This window comes from Ochotona princeps, chromosome X (assembly GCF_030435755.1).
Source record: "Ochotona princeps isolate mOchPri1 chromosome X, mOchPri1.hap1, whole genome shotgun sequence".
In the NCBI taxonomy this organism is placed as follows: Eukaryota; Metazoa; Chordata; class Mammalia; order Lagomorpha; family Ochotonidae; genus Ochotona; species Ochotona princeps.
In genome coordinates, this window is record NC_080865.1 from 148,627 (window position 1) to 173,446 (window position 24,820).

Sequence of the window (24,820 nt, forward strand, 5' to 3'; positions counted from 1 at the left end):
TGTGGCTCCTACCATTCCATGCCAAGCCAGTCTGTCAGTTAGTCAAAGACGGGTTCTTCAGACCTCTCCCCCGAGCCCCCTTTGTGTGCAGACATTCACAACTAGATGACATGTGTCACTGAAGCAGGGACTCCCCCACGGGCATGTTGGAAGGTTAGTCTGGCTTCACCATGGCACTATGTAAGACAGATTGTTTTTCCTAACACCTGGGGGCCTGTTAAGTGGGCAGGGCAACAATGGCAGAAACTTGGCAAAGCAGCATGCTGTTTAAGGTGACAGGGCTGGGGAACTTGAAGCCAGGTGGTCAGCTCAAGGATTTTCTTGGCTTGGGAGTCCCCGAACAGCCCTCTTCTCCTTGGGAAAGCGGCAATGCTTTGCACACGCTGGTTTTCCACTTGCACATGTTCTGGTGTTAAAGGGGCATCTGTCCTCACAACTGTTACAAAACAAAGTGGGGAGGAGAACTCAGAATCAAGAGCTAAATCCAAAGGAACAATTCTGTTCTCCTTTAACTTTTTTTTCCAAAGGAACTTTTCTAGATATATTTTCAACATGTCAAAAAAAAATCCTGATTGATTATCCCATGTGGATTTGAAATCTATTAAGGCTAAATGACAACCTCCAAGAGTTTTATTCACCAATGAACTTCCTGTTATATAAATTTGATGGTATCTTTTATCAGGGAAGAATAAGCAAATAAACAAGCAAGCACATATATGGTGAGAGAGAGGCTAAATAATAGAGTTTGCTCATCTAAAACTCCTCTCCCCAAAATAATTATTTAAAGAAGTTTAGGTTTTGCCTGAGATATGTAAGAGCAGCTAAGATTGTCTTAATTTCATGATTAATCATCACCCTCTATATTCTCATACTCTGGCTTATCTGTTTTACTGTTAAAAGGAGCCATGAGCATTGAGGGGAAAAATTGCATAATAAAGAATCCCCTGATTCAGCATGGCATTTCCTTTAAATGCCAATGAGCTGAGTCACCAGGAAAGAGAAACAGCGGTTCACCTGCAGGTGTCTGGATGAAATATCTTGTGCTTCTGGCAGCAGCTCTCCAGACTTTCTTTGCACTCGAAGCAACTGCAGTTCTTTGGGTGTTGGATGAGATCTCTGGGACATGGTGTTTTACAGACACACTCACAACGCTCATCATCAAACTTCATGTGTGGCCCGCAGAGGGCAGCTTCCTGGAGATGAGAGTGACCTACATGGAAACCCCAAAGGTTACCACTTAAATAGCCACTGCCTAGACAATGTCGTCATGAAAGCTGATTGCAGATTTTACGGTATCCTAAAGGAATAGGGATTCACCTGATTTTCCAGCAACTTTTGCCCCTAAGTTTTTCATGAGGTCAAGGAGAATCTCTGAGGTCACTGTAAAAGCACAGAAGTGGTGTGATTTTCTAGGCTTCTGATTTTTAAAAGTCACAAGCTAATTTCTTAAACATTTTAGATTTGGGTAAACTGGTAAAAAAATGTAAACTTCCACAACCAAGCATTAATAATTAAAACAGATAAGTAGGCTCTGTAAAAGCTAAGAGTCCAGTCCTCTCATTATTAGTAGAAGATTAAAAGGACAAAGCAGCAGAAGCAGTGTTGTTGCAGAATCCATCTCAGACTGTCTAGATCCCGGGTCGGGGCAACACACATGTTCCCTCACTGCCAATTACAACATTGCCATGAAACATGTAGGCATGTAAGGCAGCAGTTTAGACCCTTCATGAAATGCACTCTAAATCCCCCAGGCTCCTCTTCCACCCTCCTTCCTCTGTCTCTAACATCCTATTTCCCATCTGTACCCAACTGCAGTGTTTTCTGTTTCTTCAACATGCCACAACTTCTAAACCCACACCACTGGCCTGTCCTTGATGTCAGTCATCCTTTTCTACCTGGTATCTTTCCTACCTTCTCCAAGCCCACAGAAGTGCCCACCAGAGTATATGTCTCTGTCACTTCCATGTTTTCTCCCTACTAAGTAAAATAGCTGAAGGGTAGGGAACCAGGTCTGTGGCTCTGGCATAAAACAGACACTCGGCACACATTGCTTGGATTTACTTGCTGTAATAATAGGACCTTTTTAGCAGGTGGATGTGTGGAAACACTAAGGAATCTCACCAAGCATTTTAAGACATTGAGTTAAACCATATGTTCTTGCCAACATCTGATGCAACAAAGTAGCACTCCCATTCAATTCCCATGTCATTCAATCTCTTAGCCTTAACCATTCTATAATTGGTGGTGTTTGAACAATTATACGAACTGAGTCCTGGAAGGCTGAATCCTGCAAGACTATTCTAAATTTTGTAAAGAGGAAAAAGGTGAGCTGAGGAAGCCATGCACCAGCGAGGTAGATGTCATTTCAGGACTCATGAGATCAGGTTGGTAAACGACAGTGGAGAAATGCTTACAAGCTTTAGACTGATCACTAGATGGCGGCAGACTCACAGGATTCCGCTCAGGTCCTGGGCGGGGAAGAGGGGGCTAGGAGTAGGGCTGCTTAAGAAAACATGGACTCCTAGGTGTCTGTTGAAGTTCAGCAGGTTATTTGGCAGAAGCTCTCCTCAGATTGCTTTAAAAACAATAGAGACTGGCGGGAAGAGTGCATAGCCAAGGGTGGGAGCCTGAAGTCTCAGAGCCTGATTTCTACCCTAGGGAGGTTGCTGATGTGCTCCCCGTGTGTTCTTTACTCAGCCTTGTTCCATTACTATTTTCATCAATAAGCTAATGCCATTTTTAAAAATAAATCCTTGAAATTGTGAGTCTCTTGAGAAAGGAAGGGACACATAAAATACAGAATTAGGATCACCTCAGATTTTTAATTTCTTTTTCTTTTTTCCACTGTGAGTTTCAACAGTTTGTAACAACGACATGAATCTAACTAGGAGAATTAAATCGGACTTGGCTTCACCAACCCAGGTGCATTCATCCGGGGCAGTGGAGCCATCAGAGAAAAGGCAGTTGGATTAATAGTGATATACAGGAAAATGGTATTTAGTGGGTTCTGTATATGCTGTTAGTTTGATGGGGCCACTTGAGAAATGAAACTGAACTTGGTCCACATTAGGGAGTTATAGGAAATGAAAATTAGGAGTGATGATGACTACCTGTACATTTCCAACAGATTGCCTGCTTCCTTTTCTGCCTGGGCCCACTCTTCCTCACACCTTTGCTAGAGCCAGTTGCGTGGTTTCGCTAAATGCAGCATCACAGCTAAGCTCTGGCTCAAAGCTCACTAGATTTCTCTGCCGTGTCCATGAGCTCCCCTCCCCCCTCCTGGCAACCCCCAGTTTCCTCTTCCATCAGCCAGCTCTGTCCTGTTCTGTCCCCATCAGGTTGGACATCTCCAGGCATCCCCGCTTGGTTATGTTTCCTCACCTTCGGCCTCGTGGCTGCATCCCTCTCCCTGCGCAGGCCATTTCTCTCCTTCCGCACTGCTTGCGCCACCCTCCACGCACCGGCACCTGCTTGAGTCCCTCCTGGGGAATTCAGTCCAGCAGAGAAAAGCTGCTTCATCTAAGGTCTTGTCCCCTCCCCAGATGCATGAACATTGCACCTGCTTGCAAAGCAGCTACATTTAAAACTTCCTGGCTGCGTGCCAGGAAGTCTCCACTATAACATCTTTTGAGCTCTATCTATACAAAGTCCCATAACTTTCCAACGCTGTTAAAATGAGTCACATGGAAAAGAATTTGATTCATCATGCACGATCGCTGGGTCAAATCTGAATTAAAGAGCTGATGCTCTGCAGCTGGACTGCCCAACAAGGGTGCTAAGGGATGCATGTGGCTGCGAGTGAGAGGGAGAGTTATAGGTGACAGGTGCTGTAGGTGTAAAACATACACTGGGTTTTTAAGGCAGAAGAAAAATGTAAACCAGTTTATTAATGACTTTTATATTGATGACACAGTGAAATGCTATTTGGATCTGTTAGATTAAGTAAAGTATATTAAAATTAAATTCCATCTGTTTTTCACCTTTTCGAAAAGGTAAACAACATAAGATTATATTCCAGCATACAGTCTATTTTGCAGAGAAAACTATTTGGGTTCAGCTTAGCAACAGGAGTATGTGCGTCACCCCCTGTTGCCAGGACAGGTGGCAAGTTTCCTCATAACTGATGCACATTCGAGCAGATGATAGATGAATCCTGGATGGAAAGGGTGTGGAACATGGTCAAGATCTGCATGGACATTTAAACTATATGAACTTGAACTTTCCCTTACACACCCTGGGCTGAGCTTGCATGAGAAGAAATCTGAGAGAAAATATTGGGAAGTAGATTGTTGTTTACAGCATCCAAAACAGATTTCTTACAGTTTACTCCTCCTTACTATTACTGCTTGTAGATCGTAGTTTAAACCAAGCAAGGTGTAAGTTACATGACTTTTTATAATTTTTTTGTTTTAGTGGTACCATGTCAAGCTCTATGGGAAATAGGTAAAAATTGTGTTAGTTTTTAGCCACATGTTCCTCACCAAAAAGCTACAGCAGTATGAATTATGAGCCATGAAGAAAGTCTGCCTCACTTTGTCCCCAACTCCTCTTTGATCATGTTAGGCTTTTAATTTTCCCTAGTCCCAAAAGTAAATTACTGGCATGTGTTCACATGATGGAGTTGATGGAAACCACGTCCAAAATCCCTTCGTGGTCCACACGTGTGCAGACGGATTAGCAAAGTGTGCTTGGAGTGTTTCTGAAAGTAGCTTTCTTGAGTGTTTAAAGTTAGAATTCAATGCTTTGCCATGATCTAATCACTGGGCTTCTCTTTGAGTTGGGACGGCAGAATGGTGCATTCTATATGGCTAAAGGAAAAAGGGGCTCTGGAATCTGATCCCTTGTGGTGCTGTCAGCCTTGAGGAAGCCACTAGCCATCTTGGGATGTCCGTTTTGTAACTATTAAATGGGGGTGGTAATAGTATATTATATGGTTGTTGTGGGGCATAAATGAGTTAATACATACAAAAGACCTATGGCATGGTCTGCTCAAAGTGATTACTGCATAAAGTTCATTGCTATTGTTACAATTTTCATTATCCCTATAATTGCTTCCCTTCCATCATCATTACCTTCTGTTGCAGCAAGTGGGTTCTCTTCCTGTAAGACACATTTACATTTGTTGTTATCCCACAGCATGTCAATCGGGCAGAGTTTCTTGAATTGTGGACAGCTACAAAAGAAAACACTCAGATTTAAAAGCTGTCATGCTTAATCACAATCTTGCAAAGTTAAATACCATTGTGTGTGGAGAACAGTTAAGATTGTTTTAAAGTTATTTTTAATTTTTAATCTCAGGAAGACTTCTGATACCTACTGTTTCGTATAGCACGGTGATTACAGCTAATTATCATGTATTGCATATTCAAAATTGCTAAGAGAATACGTTTCAAGTTGTTTTGCTATAAAAGCATGTGAGAATAGTTGATTTTAAGGAGTTTAATTCATATTTATGAATTGCATCTTTTAGATAGTAATTCTGTAATTACAGCTGTCCTTGCTGAAAACCTTTAAAAGACAAATCATAATTTTGGAAAATTATAATCTCTTCAAGAAGATGAATGTTAAAACTGTGTCAATTATAGCTATATTAACAGTTTGCTTGCCAAAGGTAAATATTGCTGTAGATAGCTTCTAAGAAACTGTGATGAGAACACTGTTGAGGGTAAGCGGTCCTCTCCAATGAGAGAGATCAAGGTGTCCTTCGGGCGTAGGGTTAATTAACATACATTATCAGCTAACTCTTTTACCTGCCATTGTCACCAAACATTTATTACTTTATGGCTGCAAACTGTAAGTATCTGACTTAGTTACTTAATCCCTTCATTCACTATTTGCAATTTTTCCTCATTTGTTTCTCTATATTTAAGTTCCTTTTGGTCCCAGAACACTTTAGAATGTCATAATCTGTCTCAAATTCACAAAATTAGACTCAGGAAAATTTCACACTCAAAATAACTTCAGTTTAAAATAAGACCTTCCCCTTGGGCAACAGTAAGTGAGAAGACTAGAAAGTTGCAAAAGTCGAATAATGGTAGTTGGGCCAATGACTTCCCAATCGCTCCAGGAATCTTTTAACTTCCTTCATTTACAACTGAAGCATGCAAACATTTCATCATTGTGCCAGAATGAGGAGACAAGCGACACACTGGTGTCTTGAGCACTTCTTCAACTGCTTTAGATATGCATATGAACAAAGATGCCTACATAAACATAAGCGGCAAGCTTTTGAGTTCTAGTACAATGTACATCTCACACCTAATAAAAATGTATTTGTCAGTTATTATCAGTAAATCTGGATTAGAATCTAAAAGATGAAAAGCTTGAAGGGATGGCAACAGCTATAACTAATCAGGTATTCTCCATAAATAGCTTTGGCAAAGGCAAAACAAGCACAAGAAATGCTTACCCATCTTCTTCTGTAGTCTCAATGGATCGTCTGATAATTGAATATGGATGTCGAGGGGCTGTTGGCAGGCACTTACAACCTGTGTGGTTGGCAACTTTAACATTCACTAATTCAGGAACAGATGTCAAAGGCACCGATATCTCAAAGAGCTATAGTGTGAAAAGATAACCATAAGACATATGTCACTTGATTTTATTCGTTGCTTTTTAGGAATATCTGCAGTCTGCACTTTGGCCTTTGACACTTATGGTGTGATTTTAGCAAAGTTGCCCATTTGGAGAACTAATAATGGCAAGGGCCAACAAGAATGCTGGGGTGAGAACTGGGAGACAAGGGCCATATCCAACTTGATGAAGGGTCTTCTAAATTTGATCAAATGCTTTAACTCCTTGGCATCATGGGTATCCTCGTAAAATGGCATTTTTGGTTCCTGCTCCCACATCAAATTTGAACACACATTGTAAAAATTAAATGAGACTAAAGTGATTAGGTTTCTCTGAAATCTTGATAGATTACATTATTACCCAAACTTTTTCCTTATCCCTTACCATATCACTCCTATTGAAGAAAGGCACTTTCCTGTCGACTTTGGACTTGGCCATACCATTGGCTTTGGTCAGTGGGGTGTTAGCAGATATGACATGTTGTGGGCTAAGGAGTTGATTAGTGTTCGTAGGAATGGGCAGGAACAGGAACTGGGCTTGTGGCTAAAAACACCTAGACTAATTGGACTCATCTGTATCCAATATCCTGGCTAAATTAGGATGTTGGGAGGAGGGGAGAGTATATAAGGAGAGGTGAAGGAGCAATAGAGACTGCAGAGAGACTTCCACCATCACTGGTCTCCTGTTGGTGCTTCATCCCCAGACTCTCTCCCTGTCCATGTTACTGGCTCTGCTGGCCAGAGTAATGACACAGATACACACTTGAACTTTGAGTATTCTGTGGGACTTGTTTTCTTTTGCTTACGCTGTTGTCATGAGAAGAGCATGACTTGGCAGGCTCACTGAGAAACACAGGAAGATGAGGGTTCACACTGCAACTTGGAGTCAAGCCCAGCTGTGCTCATCCTGAACTGAGCTTCAGGTACAGGAGTGAAAGCAATACATTATCGTGTGAAGCCATGGAGTTTTCCAGTGCTTGTTAACTAACATTGTGTATGAATATCAGACTGATACGAAGCCATCATGCAGTTTTTATTCAACATATTAAACTCTGAAGTGGAAGCCATCCCTTAAGGTTGTGCTTATGCTAACTCCTCCAAGTGGGATGGGACTTCCATGGATCTAAGAGTGGGACTTCTAAGAGTGTTTTTAGGGTTTTTGTCTTGCGCAAACTTTATCTCCTTGTGCAATTCTTCAGTTACACTCTAGGGAATAACATGATAAAGTATCAAATCCTCTTACATTATGCAAGCTTTGCTTCTATGAACAGTTGATACTTAGCCATACTTATTATTTTTGCTAATAGTTAGTACAGGCCAGAATTTTTACAACTTCCAAGATTATCTAAAAGGAATTAACAAAGGGAATTCTTCAGTTTTAAGAACAGTTTAGAGGTTAAGAAGTATAAAATGGAGGGCGAGTTAACCAACTGGCACAAACAATTGATATTAGAGTAGTTACCTAGGGGCCAGCATGATGGCTCAACTGGCTGATCCTCCATCTGCAAGTGCTGGCATCCCATATGGGCACCAATTCGTATCCTGGCTAGTCCACTTCCATCCAGCTCCCTGCTTATTGCCTGGGAAAGCAGTGGAGGATGGCTCAAGTCCTTGGGCCCCTGCACCTGTGTGGGAGACTCCGAAGAAGCTCCTGCTTCCTGGCTTCGGATTATCTCATCGCTGGCCATTGCAGCCATTTAGGGACTGAACCAGTGGTTGGAAGATCTTTCTCTGTTTTTCCTCTATCTAAGTCTAAAAAGAGGTAGTTGCCTAACATGGATGTGTTCGGTGCATATGTAATTTTATTGTACTATCTCTTCTCACAATCACAAGGAAAATAACTATAAGAGGAAGATGTGATAGTTAAATGGATATGTCAATACTTGAGGAGTTTTCAACATAGAACCAAAAGAAATGTTGCTTGATCCACAGCTTTACTTGCAACTTTCCTAATTTATTACTACTGCTCCAATATGCAACATTTATTATGTTGTACAGCAATGTGGATGCCATGGAAAGGAAATATTGACTAATGAAAAGGGGGAAGTTTGTAAAAATGAGAAGGGAAACTATTTCTATTTATTTATTTAATTTATGTGGGAGGCCCTGGGGGTGGGCCTCTCATCCATTGTTTCTCTCCCCAAATGTCTGCAACAGCCAGTGCTGAGCGAGGCAGCAGCTGGGAGCTGGGACCTCCACTCAGTTGTCCCACATGTGTGGCAGAGAAGCAGCTATGGAGCTCTCGCCTGCTGCTTCCTAGGAAGCTGGACTGGAAAGCCAAGACTTGAACCTGGGCACTTCAGTATTGGATGTGGGCATCCAAAATGGCATCTTAGCCACTAAGCCAAACTTCTGCCCCTCAGAATTATTTTCAATGATTTTTTTGGGGGAAGGGAGCCGAATGTTGTCCCTTTGCCCCTGCAGAGATACCATCCTCCCTCCCCCTTTCCCTCCAAGTTGCATGGCCCAGGCCACTGGTCCCCACTGACTGCAGCTGTCATTCCTCTCGCCTTTCTTGGCCCTGCTGCCATGCCACACCAACTAACAGTCGGCAATGGCCATCCCAGAGGCGCTCCTCCAGCCTCTTCCTAAATGTCTGCAACTTCCCCCTTCTCTGGCATCTTCAGCCCATGGATGGGCACAGCTGCTCTTCTCTGCTAGCCCCAGCTACATCACCATCCCATACCCCTTCTCCCACCTCCCCATCCTTCATTTCAACCTCCTCAGTCAGAACGTCACAGAGGCACAAGACCACACACTTATTGCCATTCCTTTTAACATCCCATTCTAGTAATTTCTTTAAGGCTTCCTGATTCTCAACATGGTAGGCACAAGCTAGTCACTGACTTCAGCCTATGGAGTCCGATAGCCTGGCTTTGAGTCCCAGCTCTGCCATTCGCCAGCTGGGAAACTTTGGATAGGCCAGTTACCTCTCTGAACCTCACCATCTTCTTTTGCAAAGGAAGATATCATAGCCCATTTGCTAGTTATTTGAGGGATCAAAGTGAGATTTTGCCTGTAAAGTATTTGGCACAGTGCTGGGCATGGGACCTGGCAGGAGCTGCTAGCACTGCCACAAGCTGCGCGTTGGGGAGGACATGCTTGCTGCAACCTACCTGTTTAGACACATACAACATGCTTGTGTTCACGCAGGTGAGGCTCTCTTCATTGCAGCAGCCACCGCAACGGAACACGTTCACACAGGGTGGCTTGAAGAAGGTGTTGGTGCTCTTTCCCAGCTCGTTGGCCACTTGCACGCACGTCTCTCGGGGAATGCACTGGGTTCTTTGCCACTCCTCATCTATGACTGCAGACAGGAAGCTCATTGTGGCCCACGAACCAAGTTCTCCTGACCTGCCACCGGGAGCCAGACTCACGCGGAGCAGTCATTTTCACATTGTTACGATTTGACTGGATGGGTATGCCTGCCAGCCCTTACCCCCAATAGAGCTTGTAAAGCAAAAGCGAAACCTCTTTCTTCTGTCTGCACCACACCTTTGTGGCCTCAGCGCATTTTGTTTCCCGCTGGGAACAAACAGCATGTCCCATGCCTCACTAAGAACTGAGAAGCTGGCCAATGAGGAAGTCAATGGAGGCTATAAAGAACCACCCATACAAACGGACAACTTAAGTGGATCTGGTGTTGCCTTAAATCAGAGTTGTCTCATTTGCAGTACCTAGTACTGGCGTTTATACAAAACCATGAAATCAGTCATTCATTTTAATGGATGGAGCAATCCTTTGGTCCAAGCTTTTTTTTTTTAAGATTTTGGTCCCAGCCATTTTAAGGGAAAGAAGAAATACAGAGATAAGCCTCTAGGAGTAAAAACTTCTGTACTTTATCCTAAAAGTGGTTCTTGCTTTTCTCTCCTCATTTGTTCCCTTAAGTACGATTTTGACACTTTGATGCTTAATGCTATACAGCCTTCCTAGGGCTACCTTGTGGGGGAAAGATTCAACTTCATGATAAAAGGACCACTCACTTCTACATTGCCATGAAACTGCTGACTTTGTGTTGAGGGTTCCTGGTGAAACTGACCCCCCCAATCATCTCCACCTCCTGGTAGTCACGCCCTTCCCCTTCGTGTTTGTGCTGGACCTAGTTGCTGCATTCTTATGAAGCAAAGGGATGGGGCGCCATTGCTACTATGATTAGGTGAGGAAAAGACTACAAGCTCCTTCTTGCACTAGCTGCTTTCTCTCCCGGGCCCTCCTTCCTGGTTTGCAGAATCTATGGCCAGGGACTGAGGGCGGCCTCTGGCCAACAGCCAGCGAGGAACTGGAGTAGCAGTACAACAGCTTGTGGGGAATCAGCCCTGCAAACAACTGCGAAGTGAACTTGGAAGCACATCCTGCCCCAGTGCAAGCCTCAAGCCGCCACCTGCAGTGCAGCCTTGGGGCAGCTATAGCCGCAGACCCAACTAGGCCAGGCTTGCACCGCTGACCCATAGACTCAGATGCAGAGTGCCAAAGAACAGCCAAGTCTGAGGGGAGTACGTTCTGCGGCACTAGACAAACTCCTCTCCATGTGTACGCCATCTTCAAGCCTTTGCATCCTGTGCCCCTGTATCTGTAAACAGACTTCCTCCAGAATGACCAGAGAGGGCCTCCGCTCCAAGCACACAGGTTATCACTCGGGGAGATTTGGCCTAGGGGAAGTCTGTTTGTAGACAGCTTTATTGCACGAGCAGTTCATTCCTTTCATTATGAGACAGTAATTTTCTTACATAGAACCCGCGCACCTTGCTAGCAACCTATTTTTCCCTTTCTTTTAGATGTACATTTTCTAGCCAGATCTCATTATTCTGTTCAAGAATTTTCTCCCAGGACCTGGTGAGATGGCCTAGTGGTTAAATCCTTGTCTTCCAATGTGCTGGGATCCCACATGGGCACTAGTTCTAATCCCGACAGCTCTACTTCCCATCCAGCGCCCTGCTTGTGGCCTGGGAGAGCAGTCGAGGACGGCCCAATGCACTGGGACCCTGCACCCGCGTGGGAGACCCGGAGGCGTGGCCTAGCAGCTAAAGTCCTTGCCTTGAATGCCCCGGAATCCCATATGGGCGCCGGTTCTAATCCCAGCAGCTCCACTTCCCATCCAGCTCCCTGCTTGTGGCCTGGGAAAGCAGTCGAGGACGGCCCAAAGCTTTGGGACCCTGCACCCACGTGGGAGACCCGGAAGAGGTTCCTGGTTCCCGGCATCGGATCAGCACAGCACCGGCCATTGCGGCTCACTTGGGGAGTGAACCAGTGGATCTTTCTCTCTGGCTGTCCTCTCTGTGAATCTGACTTTCCAATAAAAATAAATAAATCTTAAAAAAATTACTTTCTCCCTCCGTTTCTCTCCTAGTAATACCAGTGCTTTAGTATTATGACTCAGCTTCAGCTTCTACTTCTTTTCCTAAGAATCACAGAATTGTGAAGCAAACAAGTCAGACCCAACTATCAGATCTATGCCAGAATACTCTGCTGAATACCCAAGTTATTTTATTTTTAAAGTGAATTCAGTACTATGAAGAGTGGTCTTCCCCAATCTCATTGCTGAATTAAATTTATGTCACTATTTTGAAGTGTTTGGGGTCAAGTTTTTTTTTTAATCTCAAGATCATAGTGAATATATCTCTCTACCAAGCACCCCTCCACACTCTGCCCTTTCTTCTCCCTCTGATGTGAGCATGAGCCTGCTCTACTCAAACTTTTGGAAAAAGTTAGCACATTTCTCATGCACTGATAGACAAAGAACTTGCTTCCACATTAACACACCTACCTTTCAGCGTTTCAATGTCATAGAAAGTTGCGGCAAACCTGGTGGAGCGATGGGAGGCTGAGCGGGAATCCCCAGCACTGACACTCTTGAGCTTCAGCCGGCATTGCCACAGCTTCCAGTCCTCAGAGTGTGTGATGCGCAGCAGCTCCTCCAAGCTCGAAGCAGCCCTGATTTGCTGTTCAGACCATTCTAACATTGACTGGGGCGATTGCTTTTAAAAAAAAAATACCAGTTCAACAACAAGTTACTGAATGTGTCCTGATAATCTGCATTGCTAGGACTTAAAAGTCTACACAGAGATTTTTTCCAATACATACCAGCTATGTAGGAAAAAGACATCTAATATTGTTTTATTCATATTTAGCTCACTTCTGATTGACTCAAAGGGTTCACTCCTCTTGGGTTCTCAGAACACAAGAAATGTTGTAGGCACCAAATGAATGGTGGACTGCAAAATGATATGTCTAATCATGACTCCCTAAAGCTATAAAACACAACCTAACACGGGAAAAGGATGCCTGCACATGCAGTGGTATTATGGACCTCGACATGGAACCATCCAGGATAATGTGCGTAGACTAAATCGATGACAAGTGTTCTCACAAGGGTGGGGGGAGAAGACACAGATCCGGAGCAGACAGCCGTGTGAGGACAGGGGAGGCCTGTGCTGGCAAAGAGCCACCAGAAGCCAGAAGAGCAGTGGAAAGAAGGGGCAGGCACAGCCCAGATGAACCCTTCTTTCAGATTATTCCCCATCTTTTTTTTTAAAGATTTATTCATTTTATTACACTCAGACATACAGAGAGGAGGAGAGACAGAGAGAAAGATCTTCCATCCGATGTTTTCACTCCCCAAGTGAGCCGCAATGGCCGGTGCTGCGCTGATCCGAAGCCGGGAACCAGGAACCTCTTCCAGGTCTCCCATGCGGGTGCAGGGTCCCAAAGCTTTGGGCCGTCCTCTACTGCTTTCCCAGGCCACAAGCAGGGAGCTGGATGGGAAGTGGAGCTGCTGGGATTAGAACCGGCGCCCACATGGGATCCCGGGGCATTCAAAGCGAGGACTTAAGCCGCTAGGCCACGCCGCCGGGCCTGTTCCCCATATTTTGAAGCCCCCAATTTTGTGGTGATTTGTTAAGTAGCCGCAGGAAATGAAGATGGTTATCACACCTATTTTGGAGCCAATGACCACTGCTTCATCTCCATTATTTATTTGAGAAACAGACTATCAAAGACCTGGTGACCTCCTACAGTCACACCACAGTGACACCTTTAATGCTCTGGAGTCCTTTTAAATTTTCTTTTAAAACCTACTTATTGTTTCCAAAACATGACCTTTTCCTGATAAAATACACTACTGGCATTTATGCTGAAATTTATTTTCCATACAGTTGTGTAGAGTGTCTTGGTTGATATAATTGACTGCACTGGCTGGGGGGAAGAGAAAAATCTCAGTGAGGTTTTCAGTATGTAGCTTCTTGCTCATGTGAACAATCACAACTAAGTGAATTATGACATCTTCAAAATCAATCATACAGGGGCACATTTGTGGCCCAGTGGTTAAGTTCCCATTGAAATGCCTGCATCCCATACTGGAGTGCCTGGGTCAGAGTACAGGAAATTCTTCCAAGGTCCATTGGTTGACATAGTCTACCTTAGAGTCTCCATTTGCCCAGATATTTGCTGTCAACACTTGGCTGGGGTAGTTGTCCAAATTTTTCTGCCCTCCTTCCTCTGCTATGGTACTGGATGTCCTCTGCAGGCCCCAAAGAACTGCCATATCCTCCATGGGCATCTGGGCATGCCGTCCACTGTTTTGTCTTAGCCACTGAGGAGGCCCAGTTCTGACACATACACTCCAATGTCAAACCACAGATCCTGCAACTCTCCCCACGGTTGAAGTTCTGATTCCAGTGGTTCACTTGGGGGGAATCCCCAAAGAAACCTGGTTTGAAGTGATCCCAGACCTGACTCTTGTGTGTGCTAGCCAGTATGGGTTCCGGCTCTGTCACCCACATCAGCCTACGCACACACTGGTAGTTGCAACCACTAGGTCAGTTCTGCCTCCAGCCCCATCTCTTACACTAACCAATGGATGCTGAGGCCTAGCCTGACCCAATCCACTACACACTCAGCCCTCACATACACCAGTGGGAGCTGCAGCCTAGTCGGAGTGATCCCCAATACCCCCCACAAGGCCCAACCCCAGCCCTGGTTCCTGTGCTTGCCAGTATGTGCAGCAGACTAGCCCAGCTTTGATTGCTTTCAAGCTACAATGGCAGTTGACAAGTTGTAACAGAGATCCTCACAATGATTTCAATCTGAGGCCATCTGTCTTTTTCCTGGTTTCTTTAGTAGTCTCATCCATTATTTTCTTCATGATCCCATGTATAATATTGTCTCTGTTCTCTTTTTCAGGTACTTACTAGACATAAGTTGGAGCCTTCTACAGGTCAATCAGTTGATTTTCTCAATCACCAGTTCTCTGTGTAGTCCAAGTTTATTTTTTTTAACTTAAATAACAATAATTACAATTTCAAGTGCTTCTACCTCATTCCTCTTTATGTATATTTTTGCTTTGTTCCTGTATATCTCTCTTACTTTATCATCCTTATTTCGTTAATACTATTGCTTTGTCTCTTTGAGGACCCTAAAAATGCTTACTTTTAAAGTATTTTTTCCAAATCATTTTTTATTTTAACTTCATAGGTGATTTCTATATTATTTTTTTTACTACTTTTTATTAGTAATAATTATTTGTGTGCTTTGAAATTTTATAGAGTAGCTTCATCTTCATTGGGAGACTTTTTTTCTAACTTCTTTCCTTATCATTTAGAAATCTTATAGTTGTACCCCACTGTACGCCATGTCCATAGACCCTGAATCCACAGTGTTACTTTATCTTCCTGATTCAGGGATTAGTTTAACTTAAATCCTGGTGGCAAGGCACTATGTGCTTCCTCATATAGTTCCAGTGAAGCAGCTTCATGGTTAGCAGCAGTCACCCCTCCTCCCTCTTTCATGTGTCTGATGCAACACATTCATCAAGGCCATTTTCTATTGAGGCCAAGTTCTGGATGGCCTCTGCCCTCCAGCCTGCAACACACCAGTCTTACAGTTTTGGCAGTTTTGTGGATTCAATGCCATTTCTGCACACAGTTATCATGGTTAGCACAAACAGCTCACACTAGAATGAAAAACTATCCAATCAACTAAGTTAACATTGGCATGGGCACAAAAGACTAGCCAACCATGAGGCTAACACTGGCGCACTGTGACGAAAGGGGATTGTCAGGAACTGTTGTCTTCTCAAGGTCGAGCACTCTTCCCTCCTGGGGTTATTCTTGGAGTCTTATTGGATGCATGGGACCTCCCAGGCTCTGAACCAGCCAACCAGCCGGCTGGCAAAGGTGGGGATAAACACACCAAGGAGATGTGTTTTGGCCTGGGATGTCAGGGGAAAGTGCAGCTGCATGCTAATGAGGATCAGAGGAAGGTCCAGCATCTGCAACCCAACTGCCAGGCACCGCTAGGAGAAACAGTAAGACTATTGGTGACGTTCCTGTGTCTGTCATCTCTCTGCTCTCACGGAGGCCTGTGTCAAACAGAGTGTCACTTTCAGAGACTCTGCCAGACAAAGAGCCCATCCTGGAATAGATCTTTTTGAGATATACACTCTAACCCTTGCAAGAGACTCCCCTAAAACTTGAGGTCGTGGCAAGGATCAAATTATGGACATGTCAGAATATTTTAGGGGGTCCAGCTTGACTGTTGCCATTTTCTATTGCCTAGTTGCCACAAATCTACAAGGTTCTCTTGCTTAAAAGTCTCAATCTTGTGTGTGTGTCTATGTGTGTGTGTGTGTGTGTGTGTGTGTGTGTGTGTGTAATAAAGGCAGTGAGGCTTGAATGTGATTATAAACTGAAGGAAAGAGTCAACATGGAGAAGAAAGTGAATGCATTGTGCAGGAGAGAGAACGCATGGACCCAAAGGGGTTGGCCTGACCTGAGTTTCAGAGATAAGTAGGAACAGAGTGAATAGATGACAGGGTCACCCTGTCAAACAGAAGAGACACAGGGAATAACGTGGGTTTGTAAACAAGACAGCCTGGGATGCTCAGTGAGCTCATCGCTATGCTTTCTCACTTCTCTGCAAAGTTGCAATCCAGGACATTTTTTAGGAGTGAGCTCGGGAAGCAGAGCTCATGTTTGTGGATCTGGCATTACATTTAAGCTACTTGCCACAGATTCTTCATCTAAGAACTCTGGGGATGTGATAGCATACTTGCTAATGAAGCTGGCAACTCTGAAACAGATTTTCCAATGAGGCTCATTTGTCAATAACCTCTCTTCCTAGTTACTCATTCTCTTTTCTAGTTAAATGGTGTTAAGTGCTTCATATGCAATATAGTCTTCAGGATAAAATTTTGTGATAATGCGTTCACCTGAAAACAATGAAAGAAACCAACAGCTTCTTTGAAGCTTTAAAATTGGACCACGTTAAAATGACTTTTACTTATTAAGTAATTTCATCTAATAGCATCTGTAAACCTAGACTGATGTATAGTTCTTACAGGTTTCAATTCCATCACAGGAATATCTGTAAGCTAGCCAGCCTTGAGAAATCAAGGGAAAATATTAACTCTCTAGACTGGGTCAAAGTCATTACATGGCTTCTGTACCTTGCCCTACCATGAAGACTTCACTGTTAATCCAACTACTCGCAGTTATTTAAGCATGCTTTGTATTCTAGTTTAGAATCCAGTTTGAAGTAACTTAGAAATAGATGTCATTTCACTATTTCAAGTGGAAGTACTAGCATTTCAACGTAAACCAAAATCTGACAGTGAATGCACTGGCTGATTTTTGTGTAATTCATTTTTGTTATCTGTTCAGGCAAGAAAAAAGCAAAAAAAAAAAAAAAAAAGCGCTAATACAGATTCAAATACATCAGCGATTGATCTCGATGGTTTTAGCTACTAACCCTTTGCCCAGTAAGTAGCTCATAATTTGTTCCTGTTTTCTGATGGAAGTGCTAATCAAAATTAAAACAACCAAAAAGCAATCAGCAAGAGGAAGGAAATGAAACAAAGGTTACCAGAGCTCTGCTTTTCATTAAGCAGCAACCTTGCTTTTTTTTTTTTTTTTGCTTTCAGTATTTAATCCAAGACTATTAGTAATGTTATTTCTAAATAACAAATCATTCTCTTATTTCTTGGCCACCATAAGCCAGTTTCTAAAATGTGAGGCTTAGTCTTTGGGCTTGTAATTCAGAATTTGAAGGGCAATCGTTTCTCATTTTGTTCATTTCTCAGGTTGTGTGGCATTCTTCTCTGCAGAGTGGCACTCATCTAGGTCATGTGCAGCCCAGATGCCAGGTAAGATGTTGGGAGAGGTATGGCGGTGGGATTTGTAAGAGAAACTTGGAAGTATCCATGCTGTGTGAAAGCCGAAGGTCTTTGCTTATTAAAATTGGAACTCTCAATTTCTGGTTCCTCCTCTCCACAAAGCATCGTCAAGTAGTACATTTCACAAGTGAACAAAGGCATGATTTTGGAATATCAAGGAGAGTCACTTAAAAAAGAAAAAGCAGGAGGTTCTCTTTGGTGGGCACAGAATAGGTTTAGAGTGACAAGATTGGCAAATAAGATGAGAAAGGGGCGCTGGTGAAGGGATATACCACTTCACACCTAGGATGGCGTTTATAATGAAAGACTGTCAGGACCAAATACTGTTGGGGATAAGGAGTAATGGGATCTTACACTCACTATTGATGAGACTGGAAGTACTACTGCTGGTTGGTAAAAAGTTCAATGGCTGCTGAAGAGACATGAATGTATCTGAAGACCAACCAATTGCACTCAAGGATTTCTATCCCTAAGAGATAGAAAGCAGGCTTCCAAGGAGGGGCCAGGAGTAGCAGTGGGGGTTAATTGTAAAAGGGCTTAGGGATCTCACACAGATGATGATTGTACAACATGGTAAATTACTAAAAGTCATTGAATTACTTACAATGAGTGAATGGGTAAATTTTATACTCTATATAAATTTTATACTATTATCAATTGCATATACTATTGCATATCAATCTAGTAGCTTAATGTAAAAAGATGAAGGATGCTGGAAGGTCAGGCTACTTGTACTTAATCTGCGATGCATTAGAAAATGTTGGTAAGTTGAGCAAAGGAATATTACTGAACACATGCTTCCTTGGTGTACGTGTGTGTGTGTGTGTGTGTGTGTTCTTTTGTCCATTTCTTCTTGCTTTGGCCTCAGCCCATGTTCCCTCTACTTGGGGTTCCTTTTGCTCTGTCTAGCTCAACCTCTCTCCACTTCGATGTTCTTGTCTCAGGGAAGCTTCTCTACAACTCCCACCCCTGCCAAGGGTGGTTCTTCTGTTATCTAGATTCTGAACATGCCATCTGTCACTTTCTTCATGCTTACCACTGTGACACTAATGAACTGTTGGTGTCATTATTTATCTTATGCTTGTTTTCCCCACAGGCTGTGAAAGCCACTTAAGCAGTTACAGTATCTTATTCACATAGTGATAATAAGAGCTGAATGTTTATATTAAATGTATGACTAAATTGACTCAAAAAACAAGTTAACTCATGAAAAGCTAAAGAAAATTTTACCCTGAGATTAATCATGTATGGAAGCTACATCACTTTGGAAGAGCCTTTGAGGAAATACTGATCTTTGAATCCCACCCTGCACAGATTCGTCATCAGAATTTGTCCATACTCCCCAAGTGTTCACATTATAGAGTCAGGGGAGGGGTACTCAGGAGTTCGGCATGCTCTCTCTGCAACTTTTCAGTAACTCTAAAATTACTTCAAAGAAGAAAGATTATCAGAAAATGTTCTCAAGCAATTTAATGAGAATCACTCATTTGAAGCTTTAACACGTGCTGATTTTGAAAAACCTGGGTTAGTGCCTGAACATCAGACATGTTCACTGTTCTTCAGCAGGGACTGGATGGCCAATTTATCGTTCACACTAAGTCTTACTCTTTAAATTTCTTTGAGCCATATCTTAGGTCTAAGGTATATATGAGTACCTTGCTGAACTGGAGTTTTGAAAACTTTTCCTAACTCAAGTCACATGATTGCTGGCCTGGCCCCAAGCTGAATGTCCTTTTTTCAACACTGAAGAACAACAATACTGTATTCCTACCTACACAGCATGAGATTTACTGCTTTGCATGAAACTATATTAAATGACAGACCAATCTGCCTTTCAAATTCCCATAAAAATCAAAAAAGTCCAGTTCTCAAAATAAAATAAAAGATAATAGGTACCGCTTTAATATGCTGCCACTCAAGAGAGAAGCATAAATTATAATCATCTTTAAAAGGCAGTTCTAGAAAGCACAGAGGAGACCATGAACATGGATAGCAAGTGGAAGGAGTTTGGCCTGGGTGGACATGGCTGGGTTCTGATCATGGATAGAAGTTATCCGGACCTAAGTCATCAGCAAAGAATTTCTGAGTGGGGACCCTGGTTACTTTACTCAAAGAGCTGAAAAGAATTTCTTGGCTCATTCCAGCCTTATGCTACTAGGAATCCCTGTTCCAGAAATGGAAAAGTAGACCAACTTTGCTAAATTCCCACTGGGTTTAAAATTCTCTCACTGTATTCAAGAGTTTTTAACAACATTGATGTGGGGTGGGCATTTGACCTAGTGGTTAAGACATCAATTATGATGCTGTAGCCAACATGGGAATATTTGGGTTCAGTTCCTTTCTCCTGACTCCAGCTTCCTGCTGATGCCAACCCTGGGAGGCAGCAGAGGTAGTAGAAGTAGTTGGGTTTCTGCCACCCATGTGAGAGACCTGGATTGAGTTTATAGCTGGTGGCCATTGTGAGCATCTGGGGAAGTCAGCCAGCAGATGTAAGCCCCACAGCACTCCCTGCCTACCTGTTACACAAACAAATTTTAACAAGTCATTGGCATTGTTTTCTTTGTCAAATTGTATTGAAACTGTATATTCAGGAGATTTGGTTTTAAGGAGGGTGGTGTGTAACATCTTACATTTGCAATAGGCAGGAAGATTGGTGTGACTTAAAGAGGATTTACATTCCACACAACTTTCCTAGGGTCTCCATTCTCCTGTTACCCCTTTGCAGTGGGTTTGGGGGTGGATTAGGTTACAATACAAATAGCTCAGTGTTCTCATAACTTCTCAGCACCTTGTGTTTCACTGAAAAAAAAATTGCATTTAATCTTTTTTTTTACATTTAAATTTGTCAATTTAATTTATTCTTACAATATTTAATCTTTAATTAGAAGGTCAAGGCTTAGCAGAAACTACCGATTTTCTCACTTTCAGGTCCAAGGTGCACTGTCATGCCTCACTCCCAGCTATCTGCCACACATGTTCTTCCCCCACTACCAATCAAGGAAAATGCATTGGCCATGTTAGACTTGTAAGTTGAGTTGAGATTTTGTGACTTTGGCTCTCATAGAGCTCAAGGGGAAATAATATCCCCCCCCCACCCAGAGGAAGCTTTGCCTAGTATCATAAACCACTCTACTGTCTGGACGGCTTATTGGAAAGGTGGGAGCAGGGATTCACATGGCCCCAAACTGCCTGTGCGTGGTGTAAAGCTCTGGCAAATGTGCTGGTAGTTTCTCATAAACATATGCTTACCATATGCTATACCAGTCCTACTCCTGAGAATTTGTCCTTGATAAATAAAGTCTTATGCTCACACAAAAATATGTATATTAATGTTTATAATAACTTTGTTTACAACAGTTAAAGATCTGCAAACAATCCAGGTGTCATCCAATGGGGAAATGGTTAAGTAATTCCTGGATTATTCAGCAATAAAAAGAATGCACCTCGGGTATATGCAATAAGTTGGATCGATCTTACAGATGATATGAGTGAAAGAAAAGCTAATCTCAACAAGTTACACCCCATATGACTCCATTTAGATGGCATTCTCAAAAACCCAAAACAATGGCTGGGAATGGGTCGGTGGGTGCCAGAGGTTGGGAGGAGGTTCTGACTTTAGAAGGGTAAGAGAAGTGAATGTGGGAAGTCATAGGTGAGTTCTGTGTCCTGACGGTGGTTGTGGCTCCAGAAATCCATGTATGTGGCAAACTTTGTGGAATGACATGCCAAAAGGAAAAAAAAGTCCATTGTATGATCTAATAACTTTAAAAATAAAACAAGCTGGCACTGAATTAAGGCACTGATGGCTCTGTGATTCTTTAAATGTGTAGATAAGAAATTCAGGATCTCTGATTAGACTTGGAGGAAACAAACTATAAAAGCAGGAACAATGTGCATAGGTGTACACTTATGCAAGTGTGGCTGTCTACGTGTGTTAAGGTGGTACTAGGAAACCAAGAAGCCAGAGATCTTGTCCTACAGTTTGATGAAGATTGTTAATGATTTTCTCTCCTATCAAGTCACCCTGCATTTGGGGAGGTGCCTATGCCCCCCTTACACCTTTACATATGTTAAATCTCTGCTCTACTCAAATGCCCATGCTTCCACTTGATACAGCTGTACTTGGGAAATATAGGGTCAGATGAGTGTGAGATGGTCATGAGTGACATGCCAGCTCTGGGCTCTCTACAAAAGTAAGCTCTGAAAAGCCCAAGACTATATCCATGACAGCCTTTCTAGTACTTATCTGAAAACCCAATAGTTTATGCATTTGTGATGATGATTATTGTTCCAAGCAATTTCATGCCCTCGGCTGCCTTCTATGGGAGAAGTGTAATTTTTAACTCTATTACATTACAGAACATAATGTAAGCAGAGGTCTGATTGCCTGGTTCCACAGTTCCACCATCACTGCAAGCATATGTTCCTGCAGCCTTTGGGGCAAGGAGGATGGGAGACCAATGGCTTGAGCCTTGACATTCTGACTCTTAGCTGAGCCACAAAGACATAAGTAAAGAGAAACTACTGGTACAGAGCACTACAGTGGCAACAGTCAACCACTATACCCCTATTTCAATCAGGGTAGCAAAATCTATTTGGTGGGAAGGGTATTTTTATGCAAAATATTATCATCAGCTTGCTGTGCCACTGGCGATCAGTCCAGCAGCCCCCTTTCACAGCTCTCCTGAAAGATCTAGTGGCCCCCCACCAACACTCACTCATCTCTTTCTCCTCTACCTTTACCAATGTCCTCTGCAGTGTCTAAATGCCCAGTGATCCAGTTTCATCATGACAATGTACTTAGGAATCAAGCACATCACTGTAAATCCTGCTTTTATGTTTCATCCAACTCTACTCTTTTTGTGCAGTCTCTCAGGATGAATTCAGAGTATTCACTCAATCAGAATTATACTCTTTCATATTTTCTCTTCACCAGAACAGTAAAGAAATGATTTGTGCAAAATTTAGATTTCAAGAAAGCAATGCTTATCTCCAACACTTATTTAGTATATGCAGTGAATAACAGAAAGAAATTCATTATAAAAATTTATAATACTACTTAAAGTTTCAGAAATTGAAATTATCCTTACTGTAGGCCAAAATGAACTCCTTGGCTGTTGATAACATATGCAGATAACTAAGACATCTTTATTTTATTAAACTATCACTTCTGCTCATGTGCCTGGCACACTGTAGACATTCTACAAATGTTTAGTGCGACAGGTGTACAACTTTCCTATACCCAGGGAGAAGGAGCCTGCTAAACAGCAGAAATAAGCCTGGCTTCCTGCAGCACCCTTTACTCTGATGCCCAATCATGGTGATTCCACATCCCCACAATAGTGACTCAGAACATGGACGCTGATTTCTTAAAGTAAGCATAGGTCTCCATATACTAAAGAAGGCATGATGGAAATCAATGGATTTTCCTTATTCTACTCTTATTCTGCTTCAGCCAGTTCATTCTTTGGCACTGTTGTAAGGCAGGGTATGGCTTTGACAATCCATAGTCAAAGAGATGTGCAGAGGCATTTAAGTGACCAAAGTTGTACAAGACAGTCATTAAATACTATTCACCAAGTATTTCCAGATTTTCAACTCCTAAGTGCTCAGCAGGACTGCACATCCTGGCCTTTTGTATTTTCAGATGGTGACAATTGGCAATTTGGAAAACCAAATAAAAAACATCTGTTAAAGGCGCTGGAACTTTCGGTTTTACAGAATAAAGGAAGCATCCTTTGCTGGTCACAAATAATCAGTTATCTGTGTCATCAAAACAAATCAGGGCCTCACAAGGAAACCACTGTGCCATGCACAGATAGAGCTGAAAGCAAGATTGTGTTAGAACTCCATAAACACCCCAAAGCAAGCATCTTCAAATTATCATAACATGAAGGTTAGTAAGTTTATGAATTAGAACAGTCAATATCCTGTCCATTACTATGCATGTCCTTAAGTTTTATCATTGTTTCAGAAATACAGAGAACAGAGAAAGCAAGCCCTCTACATAACCCAATAAAAGAAACGTTATGGCAGGAGTCACTGAGCTCACTTACCTTTGAAGGTGCGTGGCCAGTGGAGCCGTGCAGCAGCTGGATGTAAGACAACAGACAGAGATTCACCACTGCCCACTCTCGGTTCATTCTGAATATTTTAAGGTGCCTGGATCACTAAGCAATTGGCATCAAGCAGAGCAAAAGGGTTCAAAAACCATTCTCCAGAAAGTTCAAAACTCCCAACTTCACACAGAAAAAAAAAGCAAATAATCACTTGTGATCACAATCCGATGAAATGATTTCAATTAGGCAAGGTTACTTTTTTGCACAATCTGGACGGGAAGAGATGAAAAAATGCTACAATGTTCTTACACTCCAAAAATAATGAAGAGATGGCCACATCTTCCATCTGAAATTAGAAAGTTGTCTAAATTCATTTCACATCCAGGAAAATTTTTTAAAAAGTCTTTCCACCTAAGCCTCAGGTTCAAGTTGCTTTGCAAGGACGTGGTGTGGTCACCAACGCTCACAGCCACAGAAAGCTGTTATCCACCTCTGGATTACAACTTTTTTTTTTTTAACAACCTTCATGGAAGCTTGCAGAAGCATGTGTCTTCAATCTGCCACAGATTTTGGCAGAGTGCAGGGAAGTCTTGGCTGTAATCCTGCTGCGTCCCCACACATGGCAGGGCAGCTTTAAAAACGGCCTCCAATGCTCAGATAACCTGTAACATGAAACCGCAGCACACAGTCTGCACTGTTGTGTAACAACAGCGTCGCTTAGCAGGGGACCTCAGATGCTCAAGTGTCTATTGCCAGTGACACACAGAAAGCAATCAAAGAGGCCTCAAAGCCCCACTTAGGCACAAAAACAAACAAAACGTCCATGTGCATGTACAAAACAGCAAACACTCCCAAGACCATTTTTAAAATTTGTATTTATTTGGAAGGAAGAGTCAGAAAAAGAGGGCCTGGTACAATGGCTCAATTAGCTAATCCTCCCCTTACAGGCACTGGGATCCCATACGGCCGCTGGTTCGTGTCCCAGCTGCTCCACTTCCCATCCAGCTCCCTGCATGGGCCTG

The 24,820-nt window shown here is 42.7% G+C and overlaps 1 protein-coding gene across 2 annotated transcripts; it reads right to left on the bottom strand.

The window, feature by feature from the left end:
• Nucleotides 1–24,808, bottom strand: VEGFD (vascular endothelial growth factor D). Of its 2 annotated transcripts, none has more exons than XM_058659230.1 (7): nucleotides 24,289–24,808; nucleotides 12,337–12,547; nucleotides 9,689–9,879; nucleotides 6,410–6,558; nucleotides 5,073–5,173; nucleotides 1,015–1,210; nucleotides 1–436 (listed from the first exon to the last, which is right to left on the bottom strand). In XM_058659230.1, exons 2-7 carry the CDS (start codon nucleotides 12,530–12,532, stop codon nucleotides 310–312), a joined length of 960 nt encoding a protein of 319 aa, XP_058515213.1. In that variant the 5' UTR covers nucleotides 12,533–12,547; nucleotides 24,289–24,808; the 3' UTR covers nucleotides 1–309. The 2 variants fall into 2 exon arrangements, with proteins under 2 accessions (XP_058515213.1, XP_004597569.1); XM_004597512.4 differs by lacking the exon at nucleotides 24,289–24,808 and adding an exon at nucleotides 23,796–23,948.
• Between the last annotated feature and the right edge of the window lie 12 nt (nucleotides 24,809–24,820).

What these genes read in the sequence shown, in the direction of transcription:
- VEGFD (XM_004597512.4), bottom strand. Translation starts at nt 23,882, where the DNA reads ATGAACCGAGAGTGGGCAGTGGTGAATCTCTGTCTGTTGTCTTACATC. An exon ending in CTGGCCACGCACCTTCAAAG is followed by an intron (nt 12,548 to 23,795) that starts GTAAGTGAGCTC and finishes TTTTTTTAAAAG; the next exon opens with CAATCGCCCCAGTCAATGTT. An exon ending in TTTCATCCAGACACCTGCAG is followed by an intron (nt 437 to 1,014) that starts GTGAACCGCTGT and finishes GTTTTGTAACAG; the next exon opens with TTGTGAGGACAGATGCCCCT.